A 25,052-nucleotide genomic window follows, 5' to 3' on the forward strand; every position below is an offset into this window, starting at 1 on the left:
TCATACCCCACTTTCCTTAGGCTGGCTTTCTTCCAGGGGCATTCAGTTCTGAGATACATGCGTGCGTACGTTACTGTTATGGCCATACAAGAGCAGCCTACATGCAGTGTACCACTTATCCTACAGTAGTGAATGACTTTTGTATACTGGCCGAAGTCTGGTCGCCTATGGTGGAGAACTCCCTCATGCTAAGAATACTGCAACAGAGAAGAGAATGACATTTTTTCTTATGGTAAGATTTTACATAACTATTCTTTCCCAGCACTGGGACAAGCTAAAAGGGATGCCATAAGGTACCAGACTGGGGGAGGGGAGCCTGACTTATCTGGGTTAGGGGGTGAAAGTGCACACTCCCAAGTTGGGCAGTTCTGCACAGATGCAAGCATGTTTACAAACAATGTTCTGGCTGCCTGGATGACAGCCCCTCTGTATGCATCATCCTCACACTGTACTATGTCCCTAGTATAGGGATGATTGGCCCGAATCTGATTTTGGAAGAGGCTTGGTGTCAGCAGGCTCAGGAGCAAAAAGCACACAGAAAAAATTACTTTTGACAACTGACTCTCTAATTTTGGGGTATTCTGTGTGACCTAGATAATTTAGCCAGCTTCATCATCACTAGATCCCATGATGCTCATTCTGATATTTTATACAGGATGTGGCATCCTGCCTGTTAGTGGTATCTGCTTACATTATGCACCATGGAGCTGTCTCAGAAATAAATATTTGATATTGTCCCTTTCATTCATTCCTCAATGATTGGGTATCGGATCTGACTGTGCTGCATACACCAGACTTTCAGCTCCAACACATGAGCTTCTCCCTGTACCCATAATGTCCCAGTCAGCTAGTTATACCCCAGATATCGTTTGCTGCCATAACACTACAGATGCAAATCCTTCTTTAAGAGCTCCTTTGAGGGTTTATTTCTGCTAACTTTAATTTTTTTTTTCATCATAACCTTTCCTACAATCTAGTTGCCCACCTCCATCCTCTAGTTAACTTTCAGGTAATCTTTAGCAATAGTTTCCTTTTTTCCTTCTTTCTTGCTTACTGTTTACCTTTGGTAGCTTTTGGTACCATTGTTGCTACTTGTCTGTCACTTTTTTTCTTTCTACTCTGTAGAGGGTATTCTTCTTCTGGTGTGACTGGTGGTTAAAAACATATTTAAAAAAAAGAAACTTTCTGCCTTTCAGTTTCTGCGTCAGTTATTGTTATTTTTTAGGATGACTGAGAAACCAACAGGTAAAAAGTACATTTCCTGTAGGCATAAGATCCCTAATTCTGATGCCACATGGAGATGTTACTTCTTTTTTTTCGCATCACACCTTAGCACTGACTGTTCCATTTGTGCTGCTTTTAACTCTTGGGCACTTAGTGATTGACGAAATAAGTTGGTTCTAAAAGGGTTGCTGCCACCTTCCTCCTCTTCAGGAGCTTAAATCACTGCTAAATCAACCAAAACTTCCTCTGAGGCAAAGGACTTGCACAAGCAGTCCCCCACCCACTCTCTGAAGGCTGTTACTACTATTACTACTACTACTTTGGAGCCTCCACAGATGATTCAAAAAGTATCGAATCCAGAACAGAAGCACTCTGATCCCACAGCCTCTAATCTGACTTATCTTCAGGCTAAGTCTCCTTGAACCCACTCACTGGGGTTCACAATAGAACCTATTACTCCTTGGCTCCATACCTCCTTTCTTTATGGGACTCTGAGGAGAGTGTCTCTGCCCCAGTCCTCCACTTCTTCCATTAGGTCTTCTAGAAGACTTTCAGAAGCGGAGGTGGCTAGGATGACCGGAAAAGTCGGAGGCCTTATGGCACTCAAGAACTAATGCCATGCAATGGCAGGGCTTAAATGATATGTATTCCATATTGTGTTTTTTGAAACTAAAAGCACTTGAAAGGTAATAAGTTACATTTAGGGGTTGTTGATATTCCATTGATTTTATTTTTTATAATGTACTTGTATGAATTTTTATAATGTGATTTTATAAGTAATGCACAATCTTTATTAAATGAAATTATATTTTTTATTTATTAATTTTAATAGGTTTTAATGGATATGGGCATTTAGATTTGCTTGCTATGTAGTAATAAATTATTTTTTAGTTGTTTACCAGTGCTGCAATGATACTGTTGTATAATATTTTAATGCAATCATTGTAACTTTTAAATTGGTTTAGTGTTTGGTTCCTGTTATTGGTTGAATTAGATAAATAAGGGGTGTGTTATTTAAATGGTGCTTCTCTGGTTTCATTCATTTTGATAAAGTCTCTGAATAAAAAAGCAATGTTTCCGATCTCCAAAGTGTCCTTCAGCAACGTATCGGACCAAGAACTTCTGGATAAAAACCTCAGGACACACCACGAGAAGTTCCAAATTCTTTTATTCAGTAAAAAATGTAAAAAAGATAAGCGCTTTCACGTGCTGGAAGTGCACGCTTCATCAGATCTCATTCAATGCCGCACACTGCTTGCTTTTTAACTTCATTAGTAACCAATAGCAATGCTTTTTCAATTAAATAACAATTACCAACTCAAGATGAGAAAAACAATTCAGTGGTAACAATCACCCTACACGGGTCAAATTCCTATTAGCACTATACTCCAATAGTACATGCTAAACTTCCTACTAAAATAGAATTAACCAAACAACCTGTCCATATAATAAAAGTCAGGCTGTTGTTACCCTGTGGCGTTAATGATGTTATCTTAAATAAGCACTTGGCGCTTGTTTCCGAGTGATTCAAATGCTGAAAATGTAACACATTTAATAATAATATGTATATAAATACTAGTTAAAAATACCAACTATAAAAAACTAGTCATCATGAATGGTCCACAAAATAATAATAAAAACAAATAATATATTGTCTAACATAATATTGAACTGAATGTTCTCGCCCCTACGGGTTGTGATGTGTAAAAAACTAAACGCTTGTATTCATTCAAATTATGTTAACTTCTTAGTGGAACGGAGAAACTACTGTGCAACATGATGCATGAAACTATAAAAAACTACTGTAAATAAAATGTATAACATCCATTCAACCTGTTATGATGTAATGACGAAATAAGATTCGTCAAATCATTCTAATAGCCTAAAAACTCATATAAATGAATGTTCAATATTATGATAGATAATATATTATTTGTTTTTATTATTATTTTGTGAACCATTCATGATGACTAGTTTTTTATAAGTTGTTATTTTTAACTAGTATTTATATGTACAATATAATTAAATGTGTTACATTTTTAGTATTTGAATTACTCTGTGATAAGCGTCTAGTGCTTACTTAAGCAAACATCATTAACACCACAGGGTAATAACAGCCTGACCTTCACTATACGGCCAGGTTGTTTGGTTTATTTTATTCTAGCAGGAAGTTTAGCATGCACTATTGGAGCATAGTGCCAATAGGAATTTGACCCGTGCAGGGTGATTGTTACCACTGAATTGTTTTTCTCATCTTGAGTTGGTAATTGTTATTTAATTGAAACAGCATTGCTATTGGTTACTAATTATTTTAAAAAGCAAGCAGCTTGTGGCATTAAATGAGATCTGATGAAGTGTGCACTTCCAGCACGTGAAAGCGCTTATCTTTTTTATATTTTTTTATATTTTTTACTGAATAAAAGAATTTGGAACTTCTCGTGGTGTGTCCTGAGGTTTTTATCCAGAAAAGTCTCTGAATAGTCAGAGAGGAAAGCGCTTGTTTATTGGATGTGGATGTCCTTTAAGTATTTGGCAGAAATAAATTGATTTTTACTAAATCTGCTTGTTTGTGTGATCCTGGAGCTGGCGCCCTTGTGTTGTATGATGAAGAAGTTCCTGATAGCTCATTTTCAGATGGGGTTGTCAGGGATCCACCTCCCATCGGATCCTTGAGCCTCCCTTCCACTTCTCATGCAGTGATCTCTCCTTCTCCGATCCCACCCTCCATTTCAGATCTGAGAGCCATGTCTGTGTGGGATTCAAAGACAGCCACATCTTTGACTCTGATGGCTACCTTGACTAGTTCCTCTCCAGTTCCTCTGGATTGGGACAAGTCTCTGAGCCAAATCTGGGGGGCTAAGTTCCACTGTGTTGTCGGAGCTGCCCTTGCCTGTTGGAGCTTCAGTATTGGATAGATTGGATCCCCCCTTCGAGCTATGGATTTGGGCAAAGTTGTGGTTGGATAGCATTGGAGGTTTCCCCATCCAGTGCAGCCAACCATGGCTTCTCCCGGGTCTTCTGCTTTTGAGGAAGTGGAGAAGGTTCTCTTCCAACTGAGAGTTTCGACTGCTGTCTGTCCCATCTTTGGATTCTTCATCCATTACTCCTTTGGGTCCAAGCTCTGGTCCTGTGAGGCCTATTCCCCTGGATAGCCAGTACCGTCAAGCTTCCAGTCAGTCCCCATCGAAGAACTTCCATCTATTCGGATACCTCTCCAGACCATCCCACTGAAGAGTTTCCCTTGAAGAGAATGTGTAAAAGGAAACACATGGATTCCCCTATGGAATTTCTCACTGCGAATGCTATTTTTGATGAAGGGGAGGGGTCCTCCAGGTCTCCACTGAATGACTCTCCTTCAGAGGCATCCTAGAGATTTTCAAATAAAAAGGTGGATGATTCTTCAATACCCCCTTTGCAGAGGAGTCAGTATTTTTGGAATCTTTTGGGTCTGGCCTATTTACATCTTGGGTGACTCCCACAACAGATGAGCTTATAGATCTAATCTCTCTCCTGGGTGTGTGATGAACCGCTTACTGTGGAGCCTATCCCATGTCATCCAGATAAATTCTTGGCACTACCAAAAGGCAGCTTATAGTGGGGCAAAGGAGATCCTGTTAGTGTTATGGTTGTGGTGGCTACCATGAAGAAGGAGTTAGCAGAGCAGAGCTCCTCAGTCCACCCCCCCCCCCCAACAGAGAGTCCAGGGTGTTGGACAGATTTAGAAATTGAACATTTGCTTTAGAGACCCCCTACCTTGAGTCCAGTGAATGATTTGACACACTTCACAAGACTACAGTGGACATGACTAAGGAACTCTCCATATCCCCCTGTCAGTGGAGGACTACAAGAGAATCTTTTCACATTTGGCCACTCTGTCTTATCCATATGAATGTGTCCATGAGGCTAATATCCCATGCTGTGGAGGGTACTTTATGGATAGCTGGTTCAGACATAGCTGTTAGGAGAAATTCCTGGATGCATCTATGTGACTTTGTGGAGCCTTTAAGTCTTCTTTCTTCAGTGCTCCCTTTGATGGAACGTCTTTGTTTGACCCTACTGTAAAGGAAGTGCTTTCATGGAGTGAACAGGATGGAAAGATGCTGTTTGCTGTAGGGATAAGCTTTTCTATCTCTCAATGATCTTGGTCTGGGAATCGAAGAGGAGGCAAGCAAATGTGGATGTTCATCGTGCATACAGATGCAGTCATAACAGATGGGTTATCCTGCCGTCAGGCGGGTCCTCGGTCGGCCGAATTCCAAAGTCTAGGTCTGGTGTCGGTTGTCGTCGCTTCTTCCCTGACGTCAGTGCGTCAGGGGTATAAAAGAGGCAGCCGACGCCATTTTCTTCAGTCTTTCTTGCTGCGCGGTGCCCGAAGCAGAAGCAGTTCGCAAGTGCCGGTCGGCCAGCTCCAGAGATTTACGAAAGTATTTCAGCCGAAGTCTTCTTGAAAGCTAAGTACCCCATTGGGGAAACTTTTCTTGCCTCAGACCGATGTCAGACAAAGTTAATAATTGCATTTCATGTGGGAAGCAAATACCGCATAAGGATTTCCACTCTTTCTGTATACCTTGCTTAGGCCCAGACCACGACGTCTCGGCCTGCCGTTTTTGTGCTAGATTCAATAAGCGCACTATTAAGCGTCGGGCGGAGTTCACCCTTCACTTTTTTGGCAAAAAATTTAATTATATTATGTCGTCGGATACTCCGACTCCAGTTTTGAGCAAAAAACGCAAAGATAAGGACCGACATACGAGGTCTGCACCAGCTACTGAAACCACGCTAAGGCCGACTACCGGTTCTCCGGTTCTCAGCGAGGCGCCTACGCAGCCCCTGAGTACCGATGACCATGCATTACCGGTGTCTTCAGTACCCGAGGTCGCAGGCTCCTCGGCCCCCATTCCTACTACAGATCCCGACGCCACTCCTGGTGGGGAAACTCAGAATTTAGACAGGCCTGCCATTTCTCAAGGGGTCTTCAGGCCTTCCTCCTTCTCTATTAAAGCCTTCACTAAATCTAAAGCAGCCATGAAAACAAAAAACAGGTTCCTCAGACCCCCCTCTCAAGGCACCATGCCTAAAAAACAGATGCTTAAAATGGCTGAGGATTTGATTACTCTTATCAGGGGTTCTCATCCCCCCTCTGAGAAAAGGCCCAGATTAGAGGAAGACTACCCTTCCTCAGATCAAGCTTCTATTATCTCAGAACTATCTGAGGACCAGGATTATGCCTATTTTCCATTCGAAGACTCTGATGCAGAGGAGTCTATTCCCTTGCCCCCCCCCCCCCCGAGGACTTCTCTTTTGGGGAAACTCTGCATACATTGAGGGAACACTTTCACTGGGAAGGCCAAGATTACTCGGATTCCAAGAAAAAGCTCAGGGAATTTCTTCTGCTCCCCCAGCATAGGCCTCTGGCTATCCCTCCTGTTTTAGATATATTGGATGATGTGTACACAGAAGCCAGCCTTAATCCTGATTCTTTGCCTCCAGCTCCTGTTAAACCAGACAGGTATTACCGTGTTCCTGATTCTCACCAGTTCCTATATAAAAGCCATACTGCTGACCCAGAAACAATTTCACAGGGTCCCAAGGGAATTAAGGCCTCTACTGCTAAAAATCCATTACCTTCAGAGAGAGATTCCAGAGCTTTAGAAAGGTGGGGGAAAAGGTGTACACCTCAGCCACTTTAACCATGAGGGCATTAAACTGTCAGTTCCATATGTTAAAGTATCAACAGTTTTTGATATCTCAGCTGAAAAGCAAGATGACACAACCAGAACAACCAGATTTAAAAGAGTTGCAGGATTTGTTGCATGGTGCAGAGCAAGTGGGTAAACATACCTTGCAGTGTGGTTTTGATGCTTTAGAGGCCTCATATAGAGCTGCTGTTACGGGATCTGTTATACGTAGGCATGCTTGGCTCAAAGAGCAAACCTTACCAGATCATGTCAAAGCTAAATTATTAGATGCACCTCTTCAAAAAGATGTATTGTTTGGTGTTAAAGCTGAGGAGGTGCTAAAGAAAATGGAGGAAAAAGCGAAATAAATGCAAACAGTGAAAGATTTCCTGCAGGTACAGCCTCCACGTTTCAGCAGAAACTGGCCTTCAAAAAAATGGTCCTTTCCAGCCATGGACAGACCTCAAAGGGGCAGATACAGGCGCCCAAGGGGCAGAGGGCAACCTCAAGGATCCTTCAGAGCCAGACAGTGGCAAGCACCAACCCCAAGAGGTGGAGAAGATAGATCACAGTCTTTTAGAAAACAGACACAATGACTTCCCCCTACACCTGCCAAGCAAAGATTTAATGGCAGCACCTTTGGGCGGAAAATTGACATTATTCTCAAAAAATTGGCATATTGTCACAAAAGACAAATGGATTCTGGACATTATAGACAGAGGCTACAGGTTCCACTTTCACACCCTTCCAAAAATGAGAGGCATGCCAAACCTGCCACAAAATCAAAGGGCAGAGGCACAAAAACAAGTTTCAGCTCTCATAGACATGAAAGCAATTCAAGAGGTACCTGCAAAAGAAAAAGGTCAAGGGTTTTATTCCAGACTATTCCTGGTACCGAGGAAAGACAAAGATTGGAGACCTGTCTTAGACCTATCCATCCTAAACACATATCTACAGGTGCCAAAATTCAAGATGCTCACATTACAGCAGCTTCTTCCCATGCTGGGCAAGGAGTCTTGGCTGGTAACATTGGACCTCAAGGAGGCATACCTGCATGTCCCTATCAGACAAGATTGCAGAAGATACCTCAGATTTCTTGCAGGTTCAACCCATTCCCAGTTCTCTGCATTGCCCTTTGGCTTATCTACTGCGTCCAGAGTGTTTACGAAATGCCTGGCATCAGTAATCGCCTTCTGCAGACTACAAGGGATACAAATCTACCCATATCTGGACAACTGCCTGATCCAAGCGGACAGCAAGGACATACTACTGCAGCACCTAGCGTTTGTAATAAAACTGTTGAACTTCCTGGGATACACAGTCAGCAAAAAGAAATCAAAACTAATACCCTCTCAACAAATAATTTTCCTGGGTGCCAGCTTGGATACAACCACCCAGATGGCCTACCTCACGCTAGACGAGCAAGGGCAACTGTCTCAATACTTCAGAAAAATGGCAACTTACACCAGGCTAACTGCAAGGAAAATCCTGCAGGCTCTGGGATTCATGGCATCTTGCATCCTACTAATCCCATGTGCAAAGCTGCATATGAGGAAACTTCAATGGTACCTGAAAAACTTATGGTCTCAACACAGCCACAGCTTGGAAACAATTATCCCACTCATTCCATGCCTTCAAAAGGAATTTTTGTGGTGGACTCAAGCTTGCCAAAGAAACACAGGTCTTCCTTTCTGTGTACCTCAAGCAACTCAAATTTTACAGTACCTAGCTGAGATGTTAAACAATGGACTTTCCTTCTCCTCCATCAAGATCCATGCTTCAGCCATTTCTGCACAATACAACCCAGATTCTCCATTATTCTCTCACCCTCTCTTAAGGCAGTTCCTCAGAGGGGCAAAGAATTTAAAACCCCCAAGGAAACCACCAGTCCCTGCTTGGGACCTCAACTACGTATTGGAAAAGCTGACCCTTCCTCCCTTCGAGCCAGCTTCTTCAACAGAGTTACAGTACTTGTAATGGAAAACGACCTTTTTTCTGGCTATCACCTCAGCACGCAGGGTTTCGGAGCTACAGGCCCTCATGGCTGTGCAACCATTCATCATTTTCCATCAGGACAGAGTTTCCTTACGAACCAATCCTACCTTTATGCCAAAGGTAGTATCCAGTGTAGCTTTGAATCAGACTCTCCACTTACCTACCTTTTATCCTAATCCACAAAACAAAGGGGAAAGACTACTACATTCCTTGGACATTCACAGACAACTACGTTACTACTTGGACAGAACAAAGCCATTCAGGAAATCTGAGCAACTCTTTGTGTCCTATGCTGTAGGTGCTCAGGGAAAGGCTATTTCCAAACAAACAATTTCAAAATGGATAGCCCACTGCATACGCTTTTGTTACTCATTTCATGGAAAAACTGTGCCTGCATGCAGCAGATCCCACTCCACCAGAGTCACAGCTACCTCTGCAGCCTTCCTCAGGGAGGTCCCTACCAAGGACATTTTGGAAGCAGCCACCTGGAGTTCAGTGCACACTTTCTCCAAGCACTATCACCTCCCACTATACTCAAAATCTAGAGCGGGCTTTGCCACAGCAGTCCTGCAGGGCATCCTAGCCCCTCCTAGTTCCACTTAGTGCCTACCACCCTTACTTAGCTTTGGGATTCTACCCATCTGTTATGACTGCAGCTGTATGCACAATGAACCTAGTACAGTTTTGTACCTACCATAAATGTAGATGTTCCGAGTGCTCATACAGCTGCAGTCCAGGTTTCCCTCCCTCCAACCCCTCTTAGGACAGGCCTTATGACAAACACTTTTCATATAACCTTTTTGGGGTAATCTTTTATGGTGTATTTGCTTGCAACTACTGTTTTTGATTTATCAACATTGCATCTCTGCATAACATTGTTTGCCTTCCTTCTGGGGGCACCTGACATCTGGGGCAAGAAAAACTGAAGAAAATGGCGTCGGCTGCCTCTTTTATATCCCTGACGCACTGACGTCAGGGAAGAAGCGACGACAACCGACGCCGGGCCTAGACTTTGGAATTCGGCCGACCGAGGACCCGCCTGACGGCAGGATAACACATCTGTTATGACTGCAGCTGTATGAGCACTCGAACATCTACATTTATGGTAGGTACAAAACTGTACTTTTCATAAGTTTCAGGGAACACTTCCAAGATTCACATGGAGATTACCCTCTGCCTCTGGAGGAGTTAAGTTCAGATGAAAGCTGCTGTCCTCGCAGCACGGGAGGCCAGCAAAACTAGGGTTTCCGGGATTCCTTTTCAGATAAACCCTTTCAGCACTCATGAAAGGTTGCCCAAATGACCACCTCTGGAGCCATTGGGGGGGGGGGGGCAATTGTCTTTACACCCAGATGCCTGGGCATCAGTAAAAGATTCTTTGGTGCTAAAAGTCATATCCAGAGATTATTTCATACCATTATCCCAGATTCCCCAAACCAAAAGAAGACTTCCTGATCTGTCACCCAGTCAGAGGGAGGCTGCAGCTCGGGAAATTCAAAGGCTGCTAGACTAGTCATCCAGGAGGTCCCGCCAGATCTGAAAGGATTCTGAACTTACTCAAAGTTCTTTTTAGTGCCAAAGAAAGCCAGGAACCTGAGATGAATTTTGGATCTAAGCAATCAGTCAGTTTGTGAAGAAGTCAAAGTTCCAAATGGTCATGGTTCAGTCCATACTGTTTTTTTTTTTTTTTTACACAAGGATGATTGCATGTGCTCCACTGACCTTCAGAATGTGTGCTATCACATCAAGATGAACAGGTGATCTTGAAGATTTCTGAGCTTTTGTGTGGAGGCCAGTCACTACCAGTTCAGAGCCTTGCTTTTTGGTCTCATCTTTGCCCCCAGGGTACAGTGATAGCAGGTCACTTAAGACTACTGGGATTCAGAGTGTTTAGATATATAGATGACTGGCTTCTCACTGCCCAGCCAATCATCTCCTAGAGCAGTCCAGGGGCTACTTGCTCCAGTTATGTCATTCAGTAGGCATCTCACTCAACACCTGCAAAGCTCATCTTCAGCCTGTTCAGAACCTGGAGTTCATAGCTGCCCATTTGAACACAGCAAGTCAGATGGCCTCTTTTCCACCACATCGTGTAAACATAGTCAGGTTTTGGGTTCAGCAAATTATTGTTCATCCTTCTCCTCCGGCCAGACCATACAGCAAATTATTGTTCATCCTTCTCCCCCGGCCAGACTTGGTCTTCAAGCTCAAGGATGTATGGCAGCGGCCATAACCATGGTCCCTATGGCCCACATTTATTTGTGCATTCTTCAGTAGACACGAGCTCTTCAGTGGTCAATTCTGCATCATCTTCTGTCTTTTCCAGTCAAACTCACTCAAGTTTGCAAGGATCATCTTTGATTTAATCGGATGAAGTTTCCTTAGGCTGTTCTTTTATTCTTTCTCCTCCAGTAGCCACTGTGACCATGGATGCCTCCAACTGGGGTGGGTGGACATTTCTTGGATGTATGGTCCATGGCACCTGTCCCCCAAAGAGACCAGTTCACATGTCAGTGTCCTAGAGATGAGAGTACCCGCATTAGTTTTGCAGGCCAAGATGTTCGTCCTGTGGGGACTGTTGCTATACAGACAGACAACATAACTGTGGTGTGGTACATCAGCAAACATGGAGGAACCTATTCTTACCCCCTTTGACAACAGGCTATGTGAGTGTGGCATTGAGCTATCTCTTCCAACTGCTTTCTAGTGTCAATGCACATACTGGAGAAGTCCAACATTTTAGCAGACAAACTCAGCAGGTCTCTTAATGCCTTACGAATGGCCTCTCAATCAGTTAGCGGTGGAGAGGATTTTTTGTTGTTGGGGTCAACTTTACTGCACCCTCTTTGCTTCTTCCCACAACAGCAAATGCAGCCGTTTCTTTGCCCTAATCCCTCCTCAGGGGGAGTCACCAAGAGATGCTCTAGTTCATGTTTGGTCCTCCAGACTCATTTATGCTTATCCCCCATTACCTCTAATTTCAGTGTTTTTACAGAAAGCTGTTCAGTTTGATGAGCACAGTTATTCTCATTGCTGCTTTTTGGCCTTGTCAGGTGTGGTTCCCCTACCTTTAGTCTTGTCTTTATCCTGTATGGATACTGGCCCAGTCCAGACCTTCTCTTCCATCCGTTTTCATTACATGATTTTTCTGTTTTGGGTCACAGGAAGACTGAGATAACCCACATTGCAAATTACTATGGTTACACCACCTAGCAGTGAAAAAAATAAAGTAGTAAAGTAGACTCTGGGTAAAAACATTTTGGGGATAAGAGCTGAACTTCCTTAACCAAGTGTTATGTGATATTGAAACAGTAAAGCCACAATATGTGACTAAAATGGATGTGACTACAGTTTTGACCTAATCCTCTTCTGACCAAACCTACATTGATTGCAGCTGTCTATCAACTGGAGGATGTGGTCATTTGGGTTCTAGGAGATTAGAAGTTGGCGAGGTGAAGTAGTTATCAAAAACGTGGGAAACTTCCTTGTTCCCCAGATTTCATGCCTTCAGCCAGTACTGCAATACTATTGTTTGTTTTATTTTTTTTTTTTTTTTTTTTTTTTATTTCAGAAACTGCATGAACAGATTACCTCAAGACAGACTCATAGCTAGGCTTTCAAAGGCCAAATGACCACAAGCCATGGTAACAGCCACATAACGAAAGCTCAAATGACAGCAGCCCAGATTCGTAGTTTAAACTTTTCCCCTGAAATTACCACTGTCCTGATTTGCTTCTAATACAAGTTTGTTTAGATAAGTCTTCCTGCAGGGTCTACTGCATGAAATTATCCCAGTACAAAAAAATTGCTCCTGGCAACAAAAACAACCCTTTATGTGCCTTATGTGTATGTAGAGCTCCAAGTATTCCATCCCTACTAATTAACATTTTATCCTGCAGAGTAAAAGTAGAATTGACAAATGAGTTATCTATAGTAAATTTGGGATTTTATCTAGAACAGTATTGTCATAGTAGCAGCTAGTCATTTCACTGTCTTGTCCTCATTGGCTGCTTTCTAGGGAGGGCAGCTTGAGATGTATGAAAAAAGTCTCCAGCATTTTATCAGTCACTTTCATTTTTCTCTCGCACACAGTTAGTATGGAACGTTGTCCTGCTGTTGGGAAGTTTTAGTGATGTCCTTATTTGGATTTATGTAATGCTTATCGAAAACACTGTGGAAGTGCAATTTAAAATGGCAACTTCATTAGAAGTGAGATAGGTATGGTGGCACTGTGTGTAGTACATAGCTTCTGTGTCATTTTATATAGATACAGTAGAATGGTAATGTGGGTAGCTGTGGGACATGTCAGTGAAGGCTCCGATCTCTGCCTACTAGTTCAACTGTTGTGTTTAGTGCAACACTTTTCTTGATTTTTAATATTCATGTTCCCTGACATTTTAGACAAAATGAAAGTGTCTACATTGGCAGTAATTCTATTACATTTTCTTTTTCCTTTTCTACAGTCCCAGAGTAATGACAGTGACTCTTGGAGAGGTGGCGATTTGTTTTCAAGCTGCAATCAGTCAAAGAATGATCCGTATGGAGAACATGAGGACACCGGTTTGGAGGAACTGAAGATGGCAATATCACCACACATCTATTACACAGCTGAATTACCCATTCCTTTGATATCTGGTCAGATCCTAGTTCCAAAGCACAGGTAGGGCACGCAGTGTTTTTTTCTCTGGACTTGGATTTCACTGAAGACAGTTTCTTGGATAGAGGAAGTAACAGCAAATGGTATAACCTGACTGTTATCTCTTTAGAGTTTATTGGGAATGTAAAGGGTACAATGTTATTGAATGTATCTCCTTCCCAGTCTTGTGACAGTAAACAGTTAGTAAAGTTTTCCATTTTACTGGGTAATACAGAAAAATACAAAATCTTTAGTACAAAGTAACAGTAGGATTAGGCTACGAAGTCGAATTCCCAAATGTAGTAGGATACATAACTCCCAAATAAGAGGAGAATAAAACTGCTATGAATTATAAATAAGATATTACGTTTTTGTTAATATCTAATGGTTTAAATATAACATTTGATTTTTTTTACTGTTGATGATGATAAAAATATGGGTGTCATAAGGTGCTGTAACTGTGAAATTTAGAGGCTCTGAATTTCTGAAAATCCTCACCTGCCAGCTTTCTATATTTTACTGTGTATGTTGTCTCTAATTTCACTAAGATCCAGTGGCAGCAATTGTCACAATGTAGGGAAAAGAACAGAATCTGTGATCTCTGGAATTAAATTTAATGGATAGAGTTTATTAGAGTAGGGCCATTATTGGATTGACTTCTTAGGTTGTAGGGTAGGTTGGATATAGTTTGTCTTCTAGCTGGACAATGGTGTGTCTTGGTGTAGGAGTTGAAGACAGAGGCGCCAAGAAGGAGGTTAGCTTTGCTTGAATGGGTAGCCAGTTTGCATATTCCAAAGTGTTGTAGTGATGTTCACACTGAGTGGAAGTGGCAGTAAAATGATAGATTTTATTAGAGAGAGATTGTAAGGTGGTAGCATTTTTTTAAGACGGTGGCAAATATGCATAGCCATATTCTAGTTATACAAGCAGGACACCTATGCCCTAAGGCTGCTCTAGCAGTTTGTGAGAGGAACATAGATATCTTGTGGTCCCATAATAGGAGGTAGCTGGTTTTTGGATATGACTTTCTGGTCTTGGAAGTTGAGGGATTGGTCAAGCCAAATGCCGTGGTATCTAGACTATGTGATTGATTCATTTAAGTTCTTGTCTAGGTGTTTTGTATTGGAGAGGGATAGTGTCTTTGCTGAGGCTTTTCTTTGTTTCAGACAGCATGTATTAGGTTTTTCTTGGGTTAAGGAGTAGTTTTTTTTTAGAGAACAAAACCAATTGTTTAGTTATAGAAGGTTGGCTTGGAGTTGATTTTAATGATGTCCAGAGAAGGATTGGATCTATAGAAAACCCATGTCATCGGTAGAAAGTAGGAGTTTTAGATGAGGCAGCTCAAGAGGCAGTTTATTAACAAAAATGGAAAAATAATATCAGTGCAAGAACTGATTCTCTGGGGAACCCCTGAAAAAGTGAACGCTGTCTCTGATAAGGCAAGCCCAACTTTCAGTATAAAAGTTAATAGGTCAGGAAACCTTTGAACCACTGGTAGAGTCAGAGTTTACACTGATATCTTGTAAGTGGGATAGTAGTATGGAATGGTCAACAAGGTCAGAGGCCTAGGTAAAATAAATGAATATTGCTTCAGTGATTTACCTTCATCCTTGCTAGTGAGGATGTCATCTGTGAGTGTCCAGAGAGTAGTCATGGTCCTTATATATGCCTAAATGCCATGCTGCTTCTGGGAAAGTAAGTGGTATTTGTCAAGGTTAGTGGCGAGTTGTTTGTAAATGATCTTTTTTTCCAAACATTTTACCATCTGTTTGCACTGGTGTCTGAAGACATTCCTGAGTTATTTAACTCAGATTTTTTTCCAGAATTGGACTATGTTTGTTCTTTAGCATCAGTCTAGCTTGTTATTTCCTCCTCCTACTTGGACCCATACTCGTTCACATGCTTTCGCAGAAGTATATCCTAGTCTGGACAAACCTGTGAGACTTGAATAATATATGTTTGGGCTCTTAATTCATAAAATATTTTGATGCAGTTCTATTGCAGGGGGCATCTTTGGAAAAGTTTGAGTTTTATTAGTTCTTGAAAAGTACTGACATTAGGTACACAAATAGTAGTTATGTTTATGTTTGGTCTGTGGTATAGAAGAATGGAACTCTGACTTGAGACTGAGGAGAAATCCTGGTGCTAGTGGTGTTGACAAGGGAAGATGAAAATGAGCAGCAATTGTTTGTTTACCCTTCTTGGGGTTGGGATGAGTAGGGATGAGGGAGTTGGGTAGTTGTATTGTACTGCACTGTTCCCTAGCAGAAGCAGAAAAGTAATGCTGCAGGAGCATATGTGCACTTAACCGTGCATGGCACTGTAGCTGATGCTCAGTCTACATCTAGAAGCATGCATAAGTCCACTCCCCAGTGTTGTGAGCTCTCAGAGTGGTGGCATACGGGTTAGATCCATATAGAGTAGGTTTAGGGTCTTAATTAGAAAATTTCTCCCCCTCGCCAGTGTAATGATGGGGGATGTTTACCACTTTCACGTTTGGACATGGTCGCTGTGAACGCTAGAGGTTGTTAGTTGTTTTTTGGGAGACAAGTCAAACTTTTTCCTGTTACTTGTTGCTGTGTCGTTAACTTTAGTTTTTTTTTTTTTTTTTTTTTTGCTATTTCTTGTTTATACCACCCTTTCCTGCACTGTTTATGTATTTCCCATTACCATAGTTGGTAAGTTTTCTCTTCCTTTCCCTGTACTTAACGTACACTTTTGTGTATCTTTAAATGTCATTCTTGGTATTTTTCTCTCTTTCTGTTAGATATATAAATATATATATATATATATATATATATATATATACATACGTACATATACATATATATACATACATATCTGTATATATGGGTCTCATTCTCTTTATTGAAATTACTTAAAATAATAAAATCCCGCAATGATGACTTTGAAACATGACGTATTCGAAACCACGGATCACCAATATTTTACATAAGGCTAACAATGTCTTGGCCACCAGGGCAAAATAATACAATGCAAAATAATAAACCCACTCAAGTCAGCCCCCCCCCACACCACCCTAATTAAATATACCAACTCCAAGATCGCAGTGCACTGGGGAAAAGGCCATGGTTCACCGTGGTGGCCAAGTGGTTGTTTTCCCTATGTAACATATCAGTGATCTGAGGTTTTGAATAGTTCATATTTCGAAGAAGTTGTCTTGGGATTTTGTTACTCAGGTAAGTGCAATTTCGATAAAGGAAAGTAGACCTATATATATATATATATATATAAAATTTATTTTCTTTTTGCTTGTCTTTTCCCTTTTTCATAGGATATGTCTGAAAAGGGTCCATCTGGATTCAAAAGTGTCAGGAATGTGGTCACAAATTGCCTTTTTCTGACGCTCCTGCATTATGCGTATACTGTCTAGGCTTACAACACCTACCAAATTGACTGTAAAATTTGTAAAGCTTTCAGTCTGCGTGCTTTAGTGGCTAGAAAAAACAAACTTATTTTGAAAGGGCTACTGCACTTTTATTTTTCGGGAGCTGTGTCTGGGGCTCAACGCCCCCCAACCTAAAACTCAAAGAGCCATCTACTAAGCCTTCTGGTCCTTCCAAATCCTTAACCCCCTGTTGGATCCACCCATGGGACCACCAAGGAAGAATCTCAAGAAGACAGATCCGAAGACTACTCCTACACAGCCTGCAGAGAGTAAAGTGGCTTCCTCGGATCACAGTCTCTCAGGTCTGAAACCATTACTCAGAGCAAGCGATTTTCCCTCTATACACCTGGTACCATCTGGAGCACCGTCTCCTTAACTGGAGTTTCGTCGGCACTCTAGATCACCATCAGTGACACTATCTTGTTCTTCAAGAAGTTTGACCAAGGCTGATGTGGACAGAATGATGAGGAAGTTTCTCTCTCTGCAGATTAAATGGAAGTTCTTCCGGCTCCTATCCCTTTGGGTCAGAAAGCCCTTGCTGGCACTACACCACTGATCCTGACTCCTATCATTTCAGAGCCCTTGGATCCAAGTCATCCACATCCATCTGGTTCAGATCCTGAGATCATAGTATCTTTGGCTCCAAAGATTTCTCTGAGGGCATCAGCTTCCAGTGCTTCGGAGCCAGAACATCTCTGTCAGACCTGAGGTGTTAGTCAAGTCTGAAGCTGTTGGAGCCATCTCTGCCTCTCAGAGCTTCAGCATTGGATAGCTCGGCTCTGGCCTCTTCCTCAGGTGGATTGCCTTTGGGGCAGGGGTAGCCGATGGGTCAGAAACTTTGGTTTCTTGGTTCTGTTGACTTCCTTCTTTCTGGAGCATTCTGCCTTTTAGGTGTTGGGGAGAGAGTTCTCTGCTTCTCCAGGACAGATGGCTCCTTCCCTCTCAGATCTACCTCTTGGATCCCATATGTCTCTGCACCTTGAGCCCCATCATTCCACTCCATAGGGACAGCTAGCCCAAAGTCTCTAGGCTACCCAGCAAGGTATTACTATTTCTTCTGATACTTCCTCTGGAACACCCCACTCAAGATGTCCCTAGGAAGAGGAAGTGCAAGAGGAGGCACTTGGACTCCCCTTAGGAGTCTGTCACTGAAGATACAGATTTCGATGTCTGGGAAGGAGCCCCAAAATCTCCAACCAATGACATCTCATTTGGAGACATCCTAGAAATTCTTAAGCAGAGGGGTGGTTGGTCCACCAGTAACCCTTCCAAAGAGGAATCTGTATTCCTGGAGACCTTTGGGTCTAGTCCATGTACCTCCTGGCTGACTCTGCCCACTGATGAGCTCATTGATTTGATCTCTAAGCAGGTGTGGAAAGAACCCGATGCAGTTGAACCAATCCCCAAAAGACCAGACTAGATTTTGGCACCACCTGCAGGAAAGAAATTTTGAAGCAATGGAGTTCCTATAGATGCCATGGTCATGGCGCTGGCCACTACGAAAGAACTTGCAGAGCAGAGTTCTTCTGTCCAATTCCCCTAACACGGAGTCTAGGGTGTTGGACGGATTTGGGAAGCATGTGTACTCGGATCACTGAGTTATTTGGCACAATTCACAAGATTATAGAGGGATCTGATTAAGGGACTTTCAAAATTCCCTCTCTGGGACCAGTACTCCTGAGGCTCAGTCATGTGTGGCTTTGCAGTGGGCTACCCTTCAGTCGATCAGTAACTCATCCATGAGGCCCATCTCCTATGCGGCAGAAGGTACCTCAAGGGTGGCAGGCTCAGGCATTTCTTTTAGGGAGCATGCCTGGATGTGCTTGTGTGACTTTGCGAAGCCCTTCAAGTCCTCTTTCCTTGGTACTCCTTTGGACAGAAGCTTGTTGTTTGGCTCTAAAGTTAAGGACACAGTCTCTAGGAGCGAGCAAGATGGAAGGAGTATGCAGTTGGAGTATGTTTTTCGATTCCTCAAAGCACCTTTTCCAGGAATCAGTGAGGAGGTCGGAAGATGTGGTTCAGGAAATCTGAGGGTCCTTTCCAAGATCCTGTGGAGATAGTTCCCCCAGATACAGAAGAGTGAACTCAAATGGAAAACATCACCTATGCAGCTGAGGAGGCCCTCAGAATCAGGGGTCCAGAGATTCTTTCTCCGATAGACCTTACCAACACTCCTGAAAGGAGGACCGATTGTCCACATCTGGAGATAATTGGGGGTCATTTATCCCTTAACCAGAGAGCCTGACTAGACATTACAAAAGATACATGGGTGTAGATGATTATTTCCAGAGGTTATATAATTTCTTTTTCCCTGCCACCTCCACTGGTTTGGAAAAATTCCTGATTTTCCACCCAGTCAGGGGAAGGCAGCAGCTCTAGAAGTACAAAAGCTGCTAGAAAAGAGTCATCCAAGAGGTCCTATCAGACCAGATAAGATTCAGAACTTACTCAAGATTCTTTTTAATGCTAAAGAAAACGGGATTGGAGACCGATTTGGGATCTCAGCAGTCGGAACATGTCAGTTCAGCACACCAAGTTCTGAATGGTCATGGTTCAGTCCATTCTGCCCTTTTTGTGCAAGGACAACTGGATGTGCTTGATAGACCTTCAGGATGTGTACTATCACATAAATCTGAACAAAATTTCCAGACCGCATTCACCCTTTTGGCTGGGAGACACTCATTACCAGTTCATGGCCTTACCACAGCACCCAGGGGGCTCACCAAATGCATGGCAGTAGTAGCAGCTTACTTAAGATGCAGGGATTCTGATGTTTCAGTATTTGAACGACTGGCTCATTATTGCTTCGACCAGTCATCTTCTGATAAGAGCTCAAGACCAGGTACTCCAGATTTGCTCCATTCTAGGTATTGCCGAAAATTACAACAAATCTCAGTTAGAACTGTCTCAGCCTTTGGAGTTCATAGGAGAAATTTTTCAACACAGTGCCACTGACAACTTCACTTCCTCTCTCATGAGTACAGATGGCTAGATTTCAGGTTAGAAAGGTAATTCACAATTCCATAATCTTAGTTCGATTGATCCTACAAGCCTTGGGATCAGTATCCATGGCTATAGTTGTTCAGTGGATGTTAGCAATACAATGTTCTATTCTTTTATCAGCACATGTCCACCCAGATAAGGATTATCCAGGCATGAAGAAGATACCTTTGGTGGTGGATTCGATAAGATAGGAGGTTCTGCAAGGCTGTTCCTTCATTCTCCCTCAGCTGAAGTCCATAGTAACCACAATTGCTTCCCAGGTTGGTGGTGATGAGGGGGCACTTCCTCTGCAAAACAGTCCAAGGCACTTGGTTCCCTGAAGAGGCCAACTTGCATATCAGTGTCCTGGAAATGAGAGTGGTGCTGTTAGTATTTCAGGCCTTCCAAGAATTTTTTCCTTTTGGGATGTTTGCAGTGCAGACAAGGAGTATATCATTGGTTTGATGCATCAACAAGCAAGTCGAGACGCTCTAAGAGTGTGGCAATGGGCAATCTCATCCAACTGATTTCTGATAGCAATGCACATTCGAGGGAAGTCCAATGTGATAGCAGACCAATTGACCAGGTCCATTCTACCTCATGAGTGGTCTCTCAACATGAAGGTGGCAGAAATGATTTTTCGCCAGCGAGGCTAGCCTTGCTGCGACCTCTTTGCACCTCCCCTAAACCACAAGTGCAGCAGCTTCTTTGCCCTAATCCCACTACCGAGGGAATCACCGAGAAATGCTGTACTATATGATAGGCTTACTGGTCTCCTCTATGCGTATCCCTCAACTCCCTTGAACCCCAAATTTCTGCAGAAAGCTTTCCATCAAAGAGTAAAGTTATCCTCTTCGCCCCTTACTGGCCTTGACAGATTTGGATTCCCCTTTCTTTGGCCTCATCTAGTCTATCAACTTTGGATTCTGAATCCGATTCCAAACCTTCTGTCTCACCTGACAGACATGATTCACCTCGGTATTTCAAACCTAAAGCTGACAGCGTGGTTTCTCCACTTCTGTTGATAGCCAGACAAGATATGCTCTTCCCTGGTCTGTCATATACTTCTGTCTTCTCACAAAGCTTCCACAAGCAAAATTTACAGAAGTGAATGGAAAAGATTTGTGTTTTGGATGCATCAGAAACATATTGATCCCCCTTTTCAGCTCCTGTGCATAGTGTCCTTGAATTTTTGGCAACAATTTTCATTGAAGGAGCTAGCTCCTCATTTATTGGAATTCAGCTAGCTGCCATCTCTAATTTTCGGTTTACCATCATAATGTCGAGTGCACATTGCTTGACACTGCATATGAGCGACACCTTTAAGCGCATCCCATAATGCCGATCGGTCAAAATGTCGCAAAAACACAGAACGTCAACATTTCCAGATGCTCTACACCTAAAAATAAGTGCTAACATGGGTCAAAAAGGGGAGTGAGATTTTGTGATTCGGAACATAGGCGTTCTTCATTTTCAGCAGTCACAGGTCGGCATTCGCACTTGCAGTGTATAGCAATGTGCGCTCGACATTATGATGGTAAACCTAATTTTCACATAGGAATTAAACTCCACCTTGGCTTCATCAAAACTTTGTAAGGCCTTCTTGACAGGTACTCTTCTCTTGTGACCTCCTTATAAAGATCCAGCTCCTCCATGAGACTTAAATTTAGTAGTAGAGTCCTTAATTCATTCCCCTTTTGAACCAGCAGCAAAATGTGATCTAAAGTTTCTGACCTGGAAAGCTATATTTTTGTTAACCATCACCTCTGCTAGAAGGATTTCGGAACTCCAGCATTATCTTCTAAACCTCCCTACTTGATTTTTCATAGGGATAGGGTGGCATTACAAACCAATCCTTCTTTCCGTTTCAGAATCCATCATCAGCCAATCCATTAATCTGGTAGTTTTCTTTCCAAATTTTACGAACAAAGATGAATTTGTCTACACTTACTGGACATTCACAGAGAATTACATTTCTACTTCCATAGAACAAAGGACCTCAGCAAAACAGATCAATTATATGCCTCTTTTTGTGGATTCCAATTTGGGTAAGCCAGTTACAAAGGTAAAGAGCCCATTCAGCCAGGTCCATGACAACATCTTCAATATTTTTATCTAGGGCTTTCATGGGTGACGTGTGGATGCAACTTGGGCTAATACTCATACTTTTATTACTCATTACAGATTGAATCTGGTCTTTAGGGAAAGAGCATCTTTTGTCTCAAATGTGCTCAGCAGTATCCTTCCTTAGAGTTCACCCGGGTTTTTAGGGATCTACCTGAAAAGAACGAAAGCTGAAAATGTCGACATCGAGAAGACCAACACCAGAAGACCGACAGTCCAGAATCCCGACACTGAAAACACCGACATGCAAAACGAGCACGAATGTGTAAGTTTGCGATAGTGACAAACTTTAGGGTTAGGGTGCGGGTAAGGTAAGTGTGCGATAGTGACGGACCTTAGGGTTAGGGTTTGGGTTAAGGTTAATTCATAGATAGTTGTGTATGTAAGGTATAGTGTAGGTTTGTAAGGTTTTTGGTGTGCTTGTGTGCATGTTTTTTGGAAACGGATTTGTTTTGTTGAGTTTTGGGATTGTGGTTTGTCGGGCATTTGAACTGTCGGGTATTTCAACTGTCATTCTTTTCATGTCAGTGTTTTCGTTGTCATGCTTTTAGCTTATCGATCATTTCAGATAGATGCGTTTTTAGGTAGCTGGGGACTCTGTCCCATCTTTCGAGGAATGAATTAAAACTGACATCATCAGATAAAAAAGTTATGTACTCACCGTAACGTTCCATCTGTATTGTCCATTTTCATTCTTCCTCAGCTTCCCTCCCATCAACCTCCTACCTTTCATTTAATGACTTCTGTAAGAGTGAGAACTTGTAAGAAACCTTGGTGTCCTTATGTTAAGCTCAAGATATTGGTTTCTTCTACCATAATATTAATAATAATAATATTTCTTGGATTATGTAAACCAACAAATAAGATGTGAATTATGTTTGGGGTTAGTGCATTATGTGTATGGGAGGAGCTTGAGAGTTTTCTAGTGGCTACGAGCTAAAATAATGTCCTGGTTGGATCCGAACCCAACTGGTAAGGAAGAATGAAAATGGACAATACAGATGGAATGTTATGGTGAGTACATAACTTCTTATGTTACGTTGTCCCCATCTCACCTTCCTTTTTTCTGTTTGGGTTTGGAGCCGAACTCTGCTCCGACTTGGCCGCATACAATAGCTTGAAAAGTCGTTACTGGCTCGAGGCTAACCCCTATCCCAACATGCCTAGCGGTAGTTAACCAGATCTCGTTTGCCACTTGCAGTGTTGAGATTGTCTTTTGCTGGCTCAGGCTAAGTAGTTTTTTCTTGGGCTAAATTGTGAATTTTGTGACAGTTTTCGGATAGCTTTTTGTATACTGTAGCATTAGTCTAACTTTCCTTATATTCTACTACCCCTCTCTAAAACCTTTGGTTGTTTGTTGTTGCTTTTGTTGTGACCGTCGTTTCAGCGGGCCTACCTTGCCTTTGTGATCCCTTTCAGCAGCCCATTTAAGTTAGAGGGCTTTCCCCTTTTCTGTTCCTCCGAAGCTGTTTCAGTTAGAGGCTCTTCTTCCTTAGGGGAAGTAGCCATTTAACTTAGAGGCTACCTCCTCTTTCTCTTGTTTTCAAAAAAATAAAAAAAGTTGTGTTTGTTGTCAGTTGAGTGTGTTAGCTTTATTGTTGTTTCAGGTACTTTACCATGTCCAAGGAACCAAAACCATCAGGGTTTAAAAAATGCGACTCGTGTTGCCACAAAATGTCCCTTACGGATGGGCACACGAGTTGCATGTACTGTTTAGGGGCTGTTCACCTGCAGGACTCATGTTCTGTCTGTCATGGCTTTAGTGCACGAGTCCTACAGGAGAGACGAAACAAGCTTATTCTACGAGGTTTATTAAAAACCCCTTTTGAAGCTGCATCTGGAGAAACTCAGTCTGCAAAAAAACAGGACGATAAACTTGTATCTTTGTCGGCTCCATCCTTGGTGCCAACCAGATCTAAAGACAAGTCTTCCGAACCTTCAGAATGGACAGTTCGCTCTGATAAGACACACTGTCTGGTGGCTCCATCAGCAGTCTCGGAGCCGTTATGGACTCACAAAACTGTTCCACAGTCTCCCATTTTACAATCTTTACAGTCTTCTGCACACTCCTCTCTGTCATCCAGGAGCCTTTCGGATGATTATGTGGAGAGGGTTGTGAAGATCCCAGCCCAGAAGGAAGTGGTGCCGTCTGCCCAACCAGTCTTTACATCATTTGCTCCTCTGACTGCATCCAGTTCGGAGCAGGAGTGCATGGAAGTCGTGGTGATGGAACCGTCTGTTCCGACAACCCTAGGTTTGTCGGTTCTGACCACTGCTGTGATCTCCTCGATACTTCTGTCAGTCGAGGGATCTGTGGGACCGATGCTCTGTTGTTGTCTCCAGGGGGGGGGTGGCATCGGGCCCTTGTCCGACCCCCCCCTCCCTCTCGGTGCTTCGACGCAGGTGAGCTCGGCTCCTACATCAGCCTCAGAGCCATCGTACATGGTTTGGAGAAGGTCTCCAGGTTCTTCGGAGCCGGGCTCTCTCTCCTTCCACGACTGTGGTACCTTCTAGGTGATGTGTGTGCTGTCTGCTGAGACCGCTCCACCCACGGCCCCATTGGTTCCTTCCCCTTCTATACCGGTGTCTGCCTTGGAACCTCCCCTCCACCCCAAGCACAGGGAACCTATGCCCCAGGGTGCCCTATTGGGTGACCCCACCTCTTCTGAAACCTCCCCTGAGCATACCTCAGAGGAGGTTCCTCAGAAGAAAAAGTGCAAGAGGAAGCTATTACGACTCCCTTGTGTCAGTCACCTTAGACACAGACTTGGAGGAGTCAGAAGGGTCCCCGCGGTCCCCCCCTGAGGAGGTCTCTTTTTCAGACATCTTGGAAATCCTTAGACACAGGGGTAACTGGAAGTCCCTTGCCCCTTCTGAGGACGAGTCCATGTACCTGGACGCTTTTGGTTTCTGACCCTCCACCTCTTGGGTGTCTCCGCCTTTTGACCCATTTTTAGCTGTAGTGAGTCGAAAGGCATGGAGCTCTCATTTATAACTGCCCCTG

At 42.9% G+C, this 25,052-nt stretch overlaps 1 protein-coding gene across 1 annotated transcript in view; it reads left to right on the plus strand.

The window, feature by feature from the left end:
* The window catches only part of LOC122816814 (zinc finger protein 704-like), a 977,436-nt gene that overhangs the window by 97,081 nt on the left and 855,303 nt on the right, over positions 1-25,052 (plus strand). Inside the window, exon 2 of the mRNA XM_044089856.1 lies at positions 13,361-13,557. Coding sequence (XP_043945791.1) covers positions 13,361-13,557 — 197 coding nt within the window. The remainder of the gene's footprint in view (positions 1-13,360; positions 13,558-25,052) is intronic.

The sequence above is a fragment of the Protopterus annectens genome, chromosome 12.part0 (genome assembly GCF_019279795.1).
Source record: "Protopterus annectens isolate FY-2018-M chromosome 12.part0, PAN1.0, whole genome shotgun sequence".
Lineage (NCBI taxonomy): Eukaryota > Metazoa > Chordata > Ceratodontiformes > Protopteridae > Protopterus > Protopterus annectens.